Source organism: Paramormyrops kingsleyae, chromosome 14, assembly GCF_048594095.1.
Source record: "Paramormyrops kingsleyae isolate MSU_618 chromosome 14, PKINGS_0.4, whole genome shotgun sequence".
Taxonomy (NCBI): Eukaryota; Metazoa; Chordata; class Actinopteri; order Osteoglossiformes; family Mormyridae; genus Paramormyrops; species Paramormyrops kingsleyae.
In genome coordinates, this window is record NC_132810.1 from 17,283,420 (window position 1) to 17,296,595 (window position 13,176).

At 51.9% G+C, this 13,176-nt stretch overlaps 1 protein-coding gene and 1 long non-coding RNA gene across 3 annotated transcripts; one reads left to right on the forward strand and one right to left on the reverse strand.

Moving 5' to 3' along the window:
- The first annotated feature begins 979 nt into the window (after nt 1–979).
- Nucleotides 980–10,703, forward strand: ppp1cb (protein phosphatase 1, catalytic subunit, beta isozyme). The gene is made up of 8 exons (XM_023808484.2): nt 980–1,101; nt 4,311–4,442; nt 7,599–7,829; nt 7,925–8,029; nt 8,328–8,399; nt 8,489–8,640; nt 8,843–8,977; nt 9,063–10,703. Exons 1-8 carry the CDS (start codon nt 1,050–1,052, stop codon nt 9,165–9,167), a joined length of 984 nt encoding a protein of 327 aa, XP_023664252.1. The 5' UTR covers nt 980–1,049; the 3' UTR covers nt 9,168–10,703.
- Nucleotides 10,704–11,214: 511 nt separating this feature from the next.
- Nucleotides 11,215–13,137, reverse strand: LOC140578302 (uncharacterized). 2 transcript variants are annotated; one of them, XR_011982392.1, is made up of 3 exons: nt 13,016–13,137; nt 11,910–12,117; nt 11,215–11,523 (listed from the first exon to the last, which is right to left on the reverse strand). It is a non-coding gene; the product is annotated as an uncharacterized lncRNA (long non-coding RNA). The 2 variants fall into 2 exon arrangements; XR_011982391.1 differs by lacking the exon at nt 13,016–13,137 and adding an exon at nt 12,294–12,438.
- Nucleotides 13,138–13,176: the final 39 nt, after the last annotated feature.

Here is a 13,176-nt window from a genome sequence, read left to right on the forward strand (position 1 = left end):
CCCTCCCCTGGGCTTTTAGAGAGACAGACTGATCGGTGCATACACACAGCTGAGAAGATGCTTCATGTGTTGAACGTGTCATATGCGCAGAGACGGTTTGCAGATGCGTAAGGGTGTTTAAAGCAGCCTAATCCATTAGAGCCACTTCTTGAATTTTTAATAGTACCAGACTCTCCAGTTCGTTGCACGGTGAATAGCGGCGAGTAACTATGGCTTGGTGAGCTGAGCAGAAAGCGAAAGTAAGGCGAAGCCTAAATATAGAACGAACGGGAGGCAGGCTGGTGTTAGCAACGGCTGTAGGGTCCATATGCGAGTGTCAGGTGTCTGCATGTGGGAGATGTGCTGTGCAGGCTGCCTGTCAGTGTTTCAGTCTGGCGCTTCGAAACTCAACCCAAAATCAGTGCTAAACGCCAATGCCCACACGCACTACCAAATTAACGAGGGTGGTGCTCACCACCGATACGTTGCATACACAACGTGCTCATGTGCGGCAATTATGTTACACAGACTAAATAAAAAATGCAGCATTACGCTTTGATGGCATTAGCAAACAGGGAAATAGGGAAATGTCATTATATCTTTAATGCATGTTCCCAAATTTGACATGTCGTCTTTATCCACCACCAGACACTGCACAGGCTGTTGGAAAGGTTTGTCCAGAATTAATACGATCAAGAAAACAAATGAAACCCCAGATACAGGCATCCACATGCTGTTAACTAGTGAAACGGGCGGTGTTTTCAATGTTTCTCCAGCTCAAACATTTCAGGTAACACCCTTTCGAAAGGTGGCCTGTAAAGGTGACGGTGTTTATTTGTAATTAGCAGTTTATAAATATCTGCTTTTATCAATTATTACTACATCGCTGTTGCGTTTTTAATTATGCCACCGTTCATTAAAAGCTAGTATTATTATAGTAGTATTATTATCATTACCACCGTTTTCATTATTGAACTGCCTCGTGATTGCGCGCCTGTGAGCCCAAGCGCGCCCTCTGGCGGAAAGCGCGAGAAGCGAGGGCGATTCCCCTTCAGATTACAGTTCAGAAGATGGCGGAAGGCGAGCTGAACGTTGACAGCCTCATCTCTCGGCTCTTGGAAGGTAAGAGCAGGCCGCCTTCGCTTGGGACAGACTGTGGGGGGGAAAGGGGGAGGAAGAAGGGAACGCTGCAAGCTAAAGGGGCGGCCGCTCGCCCGTACGCGCCGCCGTCGCCGCGTTTCGGACCGGAGGCGAAGCCGCCGCGCTGGTGTTTATAAACAGCGGGGCTCGCCGGGGAGCCGCTAACGCCGCCGGGCTACGCAGCTCCGGGTCCGTGGGCTTCGACACGCCTTGCACCCGTATTTAGCGCGGACTGTGGCGTAGCGTCCTGTGTGAGGCTGGGTGGGGGTCCCCGTGTGCCCCCCGCTTTGTCCGTCGCCTCCCCGCCGCCATGGCGTTTCAGGTGCTTCGGACCGCAGCTTAAGCTGCCTGCTGCCTGCCGCCTTTCCCTGGATCAGCTCGGCTGCTACGTTGCCCTCGGTGTCCGTGTGCAACCCGGAGCGGAAACCCCGTTTTTGCTGTAGGGGTTTTTGGGGGGGGCGGTGGATCGATCGCTTTTTGGCCGCAAATTCCTCCATTCTCGGGTGTGGGGGGTAAAAATACCCTGTGGCCGAGCCTGTGCCGCCCATCTTTACTACAACACTGGTATAACAAGTGCCAGTATCCCAGGAGACTGGAAACTGCTTCTGATGACGAAAAATGTAAATAAATGTATTTATGTACTGCTGCTACAATGGGCGGGGAGCTTCGTATTAAGAATTAGTCAATGAAATGCCATTTCTGTCAAGGCTCCAATCTGGATTACACCTGTTAAACTGAAGGTGATTAGATACCAAGGGGGTTAGTCATTGGGTAAGTAAACTGGCTAGTTGTGTGGTCACATGCTGACACACCCCCCTACCCCCAAGCTCCTGGTTACATTGGTCTCACACGCTGCAATCGGGTTGGACCAGTTTGGATAAAATCCTACTTTCTGAGTGGGTCGTTTGTCACTAAGGTTGCGCTGTGAGTATATCTAAAAAGGGCTTTTATAGAGAGGTGCTGTGCATGAAAATCCGGCACGTACTGAGCCTGGGTGTGTGCAGAGTGCTGTGGAGAGAAGCACACTGAACTGGGGAGAGAAGTTCGTTCTGATGTAGACTGCAGTATTTGACTGGACTTGCCTTTGAGAACATGGTCGAGTAATTTCAGGTGAGCTGTGTTTGAGAAATACCTGGCAATAAATATGTTTGGTTTTTTTTAAACTGGGGAGTTGGTTGCTGTTTCTTAATTCTTCCTCTGTCTTGGTAAAAATATTGCAACACTCCTTCAGCATAAAGAACTTTGGCATCGTGGCAACACAGATTTTCTGGACGTGGCACGTCTGGCTCTTGTGTCACTTGCCTCTTCTCAGCTCCCCTGGTCTGCTGTTGGCTGAACATCGAGTCGGTTTCAGGGCTCCCCCAGTACGGTAACCGATTGTAGCTGTGCACTTTCCATGAGGCAAATGGGCACAGCGGCAGGCCCTGCACCCACGGGCATAGCTGGAGGGCAGTGGAATCCCAGTGGGAAGCTGGCAGACCGCAGCTCTGACAGGGCAGACTGCCTACTCGTGCCTCTCCTGTGCCGTCTCCTGCACGACTCTGCACGTCAGGCGAGTAGGAGCCCGTGGCCATGTCCGCATGCTTGTGCAAACAGATGGTGCACTGCTGGTGTGGGTGGAGCTTGACAGTTAAACACGATTGATTAGCAGTTGTGTGAGCAAATGCCGTCTCTTGTATTCATTGCTGCCAGGGCTAAGAAAAGTGGGTGTGGAATAACACTCAAGTCACATTTTAATGCACCATTTTTAGATCACTTCTTGTGGTGAAAAAGCACACATTAAAGGATGCTTAGGAGGTAACGCTGAAAATCTAGGTCTTGATTCTCCCTGGAGTCATCCTAGTGTTAACTGCCAATTAGTCCCACGAGCAGCAGCCCCCTCCAAGGGCACGCGGCGCGTGTGGCGACGTGAGAGAACGCGGAGCTGCATCAGCGACAGCCTTCGGCCAGACTCACGGCTCAGGCACCGACGCCTTCCATCGTCCCTCGGGCGAGCATATGTGCGCAGTTTTGCCACGCTTGAGTCAGCAGGAGGAGGCGGGGGTGCGCTGGCTGCTGGCGTGCCGTGAGAGTGCCTCGCCTGGATGTGGGTGCTGGCGGTGGGAAGGCAGAGTGCTTCAAGCAGAGTGCCTTAAAAATATCGTGGCCTAAAAACGGTGTTGGGTCCGGGCAAGGTGGACGTGAGCCACAGCTGGAGTGATCACCCCGGTCTGTCCTCGTTCCGGTTCACCACTGACCCGGACAGAGGGACGTTTGCTTGTGGGCTTCTTGTCAACACAGTTTTCCTGCAGCTTGTGTTTAAAACTGGCCGATTTGGAAGCCCCTTCGAAGGCTGTTGGTTCATAAGAGGCTAGGCTTGTCGTAACAGTGACCCCCTGTACAAGCGTGCCTCCTTTGGACTGGAGATCACACCCCCACACACCATTACTTTACTCACAGAGGGTGTCTCTTCCTCTCAGTCCAAATGCAGCACATGAAGGGTTTGTTGTATGAAACGTATCAAACCCAGGGTTTGTTGTATGAATAGAAATTTTGAACTTATAATGAAATTACTCTTGTTTAGTTAATGGTGTCACAGAGGGAGATAAGAGGTAGATGTCTGTTGTTGTTTTTTTTCCCTTCTATTTCTTTTCCTGTTTTTCCTTGTTTGTCCAGCTCTTATCTGTCTTTTCTTACACCCCCCTCCCCACACCAACACCGAGGGTGGTGTGGACATTTTCTCCCAAAAATACTCTCAGGGTAGTGCAAACATCGGCAGCCTTGGCGAGGCGATGATGCAACACAACATAACATGTTACTGTTGAACGGCAGCAGCGCCTGACATGAGCAGAAAGGCTGATACTGAGAGCTGTCTGGGGGGGCGGGGGGCGGGGGCCGAGCTGGAACTGGAGTCTGCTGAGCCCTTAGCGTGTTGTATTTTTGCTGCCTGCCAGAGGGGTGCAGCAGTGACTCCCTGCCCAGGGATGTCGCCAGTTAAACGTGGAGAAAGGACAAGATTGAAAACACAGCAGTGAACATTACTGCAAAAAAAACAAAAACAAAGTGTGACTGAATTAACCACGATAATTCTGTGGCCGATGCCCACGTTGGTGCCCGCTCCGCGGTCGGCGTGCGCGGTGAGGGTGGTGCGTGTGGGTGAGGATGTCGATGGTGACGGAGTGAGCAGCAGCGGTCTGCTTCTGCTCCTGCAGTGCGAGGATGCCGTCCTGGCAAGATCGTGCAGATGACAGAGGCAGAGGTGCGGGGGCTCTGCGTCAAATCCAGGGAGATCTTCCTCAGCCAGCCCATCCTGCTGGAGCTGGAGGCCCCGCTGAAGATCTGCGGTAAGTCTGCCGGCTCCTCTCTCCTTCCTCCCTCCAAGGTCTTCCTCGTATTCAGTCCCTCTCACGCCGACGGCCAGCCGCTGGGTGTCGTCCCTTCGGAAGGCGTGGGTGTGTTTGCTCAGGGTCACGCACAGGTAACCAGAAAGAAGGACCATACAGTCCCCCTGAGAATAAGCCCAGCTCACACACTGGATTTACGCAGGAGCTGAGAAATGTATGGGCTTAATTTAATGCACATATTTATTCTTTCTTGCGCTACCTGCCACTTTACTGCCAGCTGCAAATGCACACTTGGAATATTTATGATTGTTGTTATGTTTATTGTTTAATGTCTAGTATCACATCCCTTTATACGTGCTGAATGTTCCCTGTTGAAATACGAGGTTAGAGATGGCTTATATGAAAGAGAAGGGTTCAGCCACACACCAATGCACATGGTGCCCTGTGGGAACACCCCCTCTTGTCATTTAGCCCCCCCCCCCCACTCTGGGTCACTCCCAACGTCGTTTACGGGCCTTACTGTATCTAGAGAGCTCGGACTGTCCATCCCTTACATGCTAAAGCTCCATCTCTTAGCCCAGCAATGCAGCGTCAAACACTGCAAGGGCAGAATGCTGACCCACAATGCACCGCTGCATGCATGCACGTGTGAACAGGCATTTTCTTTGACATTGGTGGTGTTTTGGGGGGGGGGCGCGAATAATCCCTAGCCGGACAGCAGAGCCTCGACTCACACGACGCATAACCCCACAGAACGCAGTCATTTAACATGCCTGCACATCCATGAACTCACTGGGTATCCCCCCCCCAAAAAAAAGCCCAGGTCACGACGAGAGCGCAAAACTGAGCCAAGGCCAAGGACGGCATTTGTCTCAGAGCAGGCAGTGGCAGTGTGGTGTATTTTTAGCCGCCCCCCCGCTAGCCCAAAATGCTTACCAGTGTGTCGCCCCCCCCAGACCCGCCCCCTCTGCAACGCCCCCTTCTGTACCTGATACTGCCACAGCTCTCCTGCTAATCATTAGCCTCTGTTTATTTTCTGGACGCCTGTTATTCTGGGTAGCTCGGTGAGCTTAAGTGCGACAGCGCAGAGGGAGGCCACGAGTAATTGATAGATTACGGCTTTGGGGGCAGGTAGCGCATATGGATCAGTTGGCCATCAGCTAGACTGACTCCCCCCTCCGATTCCGTGCTATAGCAGTACTTCCACGGAGGTAAGCAGGTGGTATTATTTCACACGGGGCCGAGCAGTAGGATCCGTCGCGGAGAATGAAAACGGCAGCCAAACCGGGAGTTTGGGGACGAGCAGAATAGAGAACAGGGCAGCCAGCAGACTTATGTAACTACAGCAGCACATCATGTTGAATAAAACACACTGCTGGCAGCACCCCCTACTGGCCAGATGGATGCTGACGGTTATGGGGCTGGCAGAATGTGACTGGAGAGCAGGCTCGTGCTGGCGAGATGGGTGTGTGATGGGTATGGTGGCAGTGGGGAGGCAGGCAAAACATTCACGGATGGGGGGATAGTAGGTCACGGAGGAGAGGCAAACAGTTATTCACCCCGGTTCCTCGCCTGCCTCGCTTCCTCTGTCTGATCCAGCTCCTCAGGCCTCGCCTGCCTCGCTTCCTCTGTCTGATCCTGCTCCTCAGACCTCGCCTGCCTCGCTTCCTCTGTCTGATCCTGCTCCTCAGACCTCGCCTGCCTCGCTTCCTCTGTCTGATCCCGCTCCTCAGGCCTCGCCTGCCTCGCTTCCTCTGTCTGATCCTGCTCCTCAGACCTCACCTGCCTCGCTTCCTCTGTCTGATCCCGCTCAGACCTCACCTGCCTCGCTTCCTCTGTCTGATCCCGCTCCTCAGACCTCACGCCTGTAATTCCCGTCACTCTCCGTCCCCCTCGTTCCTTTTTCCCCTCCCACTCCCCTTAGAGACGTTGCTTCAAAGTAGTTCAGCAAGTAGAGCAGGAAGATATAAATGGCATCTCAGCTGATGGAGAGTGTCGGCGTCCTGGGGGGTGGAGGTGGCCAGCTGAGTAGGTGAGCCCCCGTGTTGGGGAGGTGTGGTTTTGTTTCAGGTCCAGTAGAAGGTGGTCGCTTTTACTAAGGGCCCAGTGGCTTTAGCTCCCCCCCGCCCCCCCCCCCCCCCCGGTCTCAAGCCTTTTATCTCTCGGAGATGTGGGGGTGGTGTTTCGCTTGGCAGGTAAGGGTGTCCTGCCTGAGAATCCCAGGCTCGGCTGAGTGATGTCACAGTCGGGCCCCTGAGCGAGGCCCTTAAGCCCCAAGTGCTGCAGGGACTGTCTGACCCGGCTTTCTGAATTGTACATCGCTTTGGTTAAAAGCGTCTTCTAAATAAACAAAAAGTAAACGTAACTGAGATCCGGTAACGTTAAACAGCCCTTATGGGTCCGTGGACCTTCCTGCCGTGTTCTCGCCTCTGCGGGGCCACACGCCCGTCTGTGTCACGTTTAGAGTGATGGCGTGAGGAACCTCATTAACCTGGTTTCTCTCTGCCCTGTCCCCGTGTCCCCTGGGTACCGGCCCTGTTATCATGGTACCGGCTTGGCTTTCCGTGGGCCGCTCGGTGTCCTTGGCAGGACTCGGTCTCCTGCGCACCCTGGTCGCCTGCATCGTATTTCTCCCTGCGACCCCGGTGTCCTTGTTCCACTGCGGAAGCAAAGATAAGTGGGGAGAGAGCAAATAAAGCGTGTCATCTAGCGAGGGAGCGAGACCTCGGGGCTGCGCTTAATAACCTCTGAAGGGTGTCACCTTCACAGCATCTGCTTTGCCATATCTCTCTATCTCTCTCGCTCAGTCCCTTTGCTTTTCATCCCTTCATCTCCATCTCCTGTTTCTCTTTCCTCTCTCCTACCATTCTTCATCCTCATTCTTTGATTTGGCGGGGGGGGGGCAGATGCAGCTCGTGGGTTAGGGCTCTGTGCCAGAAGGTTGTGAGTTGTGACCAGTGGAGGAATCATATCACCGTCAAGCCCTCGAGCAGGAATCGCATCGCCGCCGCTCTCCTCACTTGTATCTCTTTGGCCATAAGCATCTGCTAAATACATGTAAAGGACAGCAGGACCAACCAGGACGTTCAGCTCAAAATGGCTGAACCAACCAGCAGAAAGACTAAGCCATTCTGGACCCTTCCACTCTCCACCCAGGCGACATCCACGGCCAGTACACCGACCTGCTGCGGCTCTTTGAGTACGGCGGCTTCCCGCCGGAGGCCAACTACCTGTTCCTGGGCGACTACGTGGACAGAGGCAAGCAGTCGCTGGAGACCATCTGCCTGCTGCTGGCCTACAAGATCAAGTACCCCGAGAACTTCTTCCTGCTGCGGGGGAACCACGAGTGCGCATCCATCAACCGCATCTACGGCTTCTACGACGAGTGTAAGGCGCCGCGGAAACGCCGGGGTCCATATGTCGATGGCCATCGATCTAACCGGCTCATGTTTCAGCCGTGTCTCTCCTCCTTACCCCTGCAGGCAAGCGGAGGTTCAACATCAAGCTGTGGAAGACGTTCACCGACTGCTTCAACTGCCTGCCCATCGCCGCCATCATCGACGAGAAGATCTTCTGTTGCCACGGAGGTGAGCGAATCGGCCGTGGGGAAAGCGGGAGATGCGACCTCTGTGTAAATGAGAGTTACGGGGGTTTACGGTGCATTCAGACAGAGTCGCGTAGCCATCCGGAACAATCTACTGCAGTCTGCATACACACCTTCAGCTGTCTCGCCGAGTTAATCCCACTGTACACTAAGTGTGTTTTTAGCAGGGTGGGCTGAGGCCCTGCAGCTCTCTGTCGGTCTCCCCCCAGTAAGGACCAGACTGCACAAATTCCCCCCATTTACCGCTGTCCTTTTGTCTGTTTCGTCTCTCCTTTCTCAAGGTCTTTCTCCTGACCTGCAGTCCATGGAGCAGATCCGCAGGATCATGAGGCCCACCGATGTCCCAGACACCGGTGAGGGCGCGTGTTCATCATGTGGACCTCGACCTGCGTGCTGGGGAGGGTCACGCAGTGTCACCACGCCCATCTTCGCTCTCTTTCAGGGCTGCTCTGTGACCTGCTGTGGTCGGACCCCGACAAGGACGTGCAGGGCTGGGGCGAGAACGACCGTGGCGTCTCCTTCACCTTCGGGGCCGACGTGGTCAGCAAGTTCCTGAACCGACACGACCTAGACCTCATCTGCCGGGCGCACCAGGTAACATGGCATGTTCTGGGAGTGGGGCATGTCTGTCGGGGACGCGAGTAACCTGACCGCTAGATTCCACGCTGGGCTCGGGTCAGGACGTGTGGGGCTACACAAAATGTCCTCCAGTGGGCGCCCTTCGCGAGCAGTGATGTAAATGTAGCTGATGCAGTTGCACCGTGCTTGGTTTCCCCCCCACCCCCCCCTCTGGCAGGTGGTGGAGGACGGTTATGAATTCTTCGCCAAGCGGCAGCTGGTGACTCTCTTCTCCGCCCCCAACTACTGCGGCGAGTTCGACAATGCCGGCGGCATGATGAGCGTAGACGAGTCCCTCATGTGCTCCTTCCAGGTGGGGAGCTTCACCCCCCCACATTAAATGCAGGTTTGTCTGCGTGTGCATACACATGTTTACTGTGTCTTCCTCTCTGCCTTAGATCTTGAAGCCATCAGAGAAGAAGGCCAAGTACCAGTACGGGGGGGTGAATTCAGGGCGCCCTGTCACCCCACCCCGCACTACCCAAGCTCCCAAGAAAAGGTGAGCGGCTGGCATCAGCCCCAGCTGCCGCCTCTTCTCCGATGCCCCCCAAGACCCACCCTTGCAACACCCCAGTAATTCTTCCCTCTGCCTGCAGGGGGAGTCCAGCACCCCCCCCCAAGACACCCACTTTCTTATATACATGTACATAAATTTTGCCATGAGCAGTTAGCGTCTCATTCAGCTCGTCGGATGGTATTTTTAATATTAATATTGTTTGTTGTTGTTGTTTTCTGCTACTGCCATGAGATGTTGCTCAGCTCATGTGATGCCATTTAAAACCAGCTGAAATCTGCAATCGGCAGACATCAGAGCGTGAAAAGCATCCCATCTTTCAAACAAGAACAATTAGCAACAAAAGATTGATGTCGAAGTGACATTAAAACCCCGACTTATTTTGACGTCCTCCAGCCCGGTCAGCGGGCCGGGCGGGGGGAGTCCTGACGCTGAGCAGGGCGGTCCCAGGGTGGTGGAATCAGTATGAGTGCATTTCTGGCAGTCTGCCAAGACTGTGACTCACGCAGGGCAGTTGTGGGTTCGACCGAAAGGCCTGCCAGCGGATTGAGGCGCTCGCTCGCGATGGGACCTGTCGAGCCAGATCAGGCTGCTCAGACCCACCCAGCTGCACTAGAGGTTAGAGGTGTTCGCACACCATCCTCCACCTTGACCTCCGCCCACATTTTTGTGCCGCAGAGGCACAGCAGAAGGCCGTATTTCGGCAGAGCGACGTTGCGAGTCAGAAGGGCCGGCGCTCCCTTCGCGCCGGTGAGGTGACGTTACGGTGCGCGAGAGAACACGCAGGAACGCCTCGCGGTTACAGAACCGCAAACGGCCCGAATGTACAGGCGGGGCATGTAGGCCATTCCCATTGCTGATTCAGGCTCAGCCGCCCCGAAGGAGAGCCGTCCCATTAGCTTCAGTCGCTGTGGACTAAAGCCGTGAGAGTGACACACCCGCGGGTCGTCTGCGTGATGTCAGCACTCCTGTGAACTTTGGATCCTGATAGCGCTGCTGTAAGTGGATTCTTATTAATGGTTGACAACACCGTGGGCCCTGCACGCCTCCGTCCGCAGCGACGAGGCAGCGAGTTTGGCGGCAAAGCAGGACACGGGTCAGGCTGACATCTTGCAGGACCTTGAAGGTTTAGTGACACTTCCTTGCCCATTCTCGCTGCAGTCCACATCTGTAGCTCCTCCTAGCTGAATCCGGTCCAGCCACATATTCGTTTCACCGTAACCAGACGCTCTTAAAAGTATGGCTGCCTTAATCTGAAAAGTAACCTGCTCTCCGATTTAATATTCCCACTGTGAACTGTAGGAAATCACACCTTTGCACACGCCACGAGTCAATTAAGAACGTTGCCTTGTTATACCACCCTCTCCTTTTGTAATCTTTCTAATTTCTGTCGTTTGACTGTTTTGGTTTTCTTTATAATTTATTTACTCATACTGGGAAACAAAAGTGTTACTAAAAGCAGTTTAGAGATTTGTATAAGTTAGTTTCAGACTCTTTGAAATTCAATAAATGGAACGAACTGCAATTAATGTGGTTTCTTGTCGATCGTCATCGTTATCCACAGTGCATAGAAAATGCAATCAATACAAATGGGAATAAAATGTGTTGCAAATGGGAATAAAATGTGTTGCAACCGTAGACATCACTTTAAATGTTTTGTACCCATGCAGTAATGCACCTTTGTCCATAAAGACACGTGGTGTACCATGGCCGAGGCTGCAAGCATTTGCCAAGACCAAAGACATCATTCTGCTCCATCAGGGTGGCTAACGAGTGCTGACAAAACAGCCTGAATGCTGAAGGAAGAAGGCAGAGGCCTTCCGTGACTGGGGGAGTCGGCCCAGACAGCACCTGCAGGCCCATTTGGGCCAGCCGCTGACTCGGCAGACTTTTTATGGCTCTGCAAGTTTAAACTCGCATCCCGGTACACACGAATGACCCTGGCACTCCGCACAGAGGTAGCTTCATGATTGTTCCTAACGTAGCTCCATTCAAGGACATTTTCAAACAGGCATGTTATTTTCAAGGGTCTGCTATTTACGGATGGGAAAAGCCTTTATTTCCTGTTTTTAAAACGCTCCATTCGATCTCGCAACTGCGTGCTACTCGTCTCTGCAAGTGCGCTGACGGGAAGTCGGCCGCTGGGATCCCCCGCGAAGGTGCCGTGCCGCGCTCCTGACGGCTGCCCGCAGCGGGTCGTCCAGCCACCAGGAGGCGATGGAGAGCAGGACGCAGGGCAGTGCAATGGCTAACTCGGGAAGCAGCAGCCCCGCTAGAAGCAGCCCCAATGCCAGGAGCAGCAGGCATGTTATCCCGGTGCGCCAACTCAGCCAGTGAGGATGGTGCTAAAAAAAAAAAACAACAGGGAGAAGGTGGCAGATACTATAGGACACCGCAATGACTAACATTTAATAAAACATGAGATTAATGCAGCGCATCTCAAAACCCCCAAATAACACCATTTAATAACAAAACAATAAGGAAGTAATAAACGAAAACAAATACTTATGACAAGCGCAGTGATTAGCGATGCAGAAATGCGGAATACATCAAGTAGGAGATGGTTGAGTCAAGAAAATCAGGAAATTAACAGATGGATCAAAGTGAGGAGAGCAGAGTGGAGGGAGCAAGAAAGCCTGCGAGACTGAGAAAGCCGTAAGGCGAGATTTGAAGACTGGGAGATTCACTCATGAAAGGAACGTAAAGCTCATAATTATCCTGTCATCCGCACATGAGGTCTGTCCATCGTGGTGTTCGGCACTGGAGGACGTTGGGTCTCCTGTTGGGTGTTCAGTCGTTCCATGGCATTCAGATGGGCCTCACAGGGAGGGTGCACACTGGGAGCCAGACCAGAGCGCTCATGTGGCCATACTCGCCGGCTCCTACTCCTCCCGGAAGACCAGGAAGATGATGGAGGCCTTCTTCGCTCTCTGAACATCCTATGATATAACATAGCTCCATCACACCTGTATTTGTACCAGGGTACTAACAGTGTAATATTTACATTAACTCCAGGACAGAATCACTCATAAAATTGTAGTTTCAATTATATAAGGAACGATCATGTAAATAATGTCATAGTATTTTTCGCAATATGTTATAAATACGTTCTTACATTTTCTAAGCGTTAATCAGTAGAGGGTTAGAGTGGGTCTTGGCTTATTCCAGTAAGTTTACATTCAAATGAAAGTATTCTTAACGAATTGCCGAATTCAAAGGAACGCTTGAAAAATACATTATTAGTTTATTTAAATATCTGAGTGTCTCCAGGAAAAGTGTACTAAAGACCGTTAAAAGCCATCCTGGAAGTATTATTATGATACCTAATGCCTAATCGTATAATAAAAACAATTAAGTGATTCAACCAAGTAGCTTGAGATTTTAGAATGTCAAATGACCTCTAATTTCGTTACTAAGATGCATTTTCTCAATCCGTTATGTTGGAGTATAAAACTGTCTAAACCAGCAAATGGAAATCCACAATTGCAAAATGGGAAAAAATATCGTACCTCACAATAGCAAACAAACTGCACTTACTAGTACAGTAAGTGAGCGTATGTAGTTTAAATGCAAATAGCGCCCTCTGTTGACTAATTCACTCATACGAGCTAATATACAACCAATAATCCAATACTACGGATTTAAAACCAAATCAAATGTATAGCAAAACTAAGCAATCTATTTAAAGTCAGAAGGACCGTTTATGTACAACACCTACAGCGAAACACTAGGAGCTGTCACCATCTCTGTTAAGACATTTGCACTACATTTCTTTGACAGATGGTAATTATAAAGTCACAGAATTTGTTTCTTATAGGATATTCATAATTCTTTCACCACATTTGTAGTACAGTTAGGTCTATGCGACACTGGATCCAGGCAGCAATTTCAGTAAACAGTTGAAAATGTGACGTGCCGCTCACTGAACATTAATGCATTCTGTCCTGTATCCCATAAGGCGCCCGATGATGCTGTACCTTGTTGGTCCTCCGCACGCT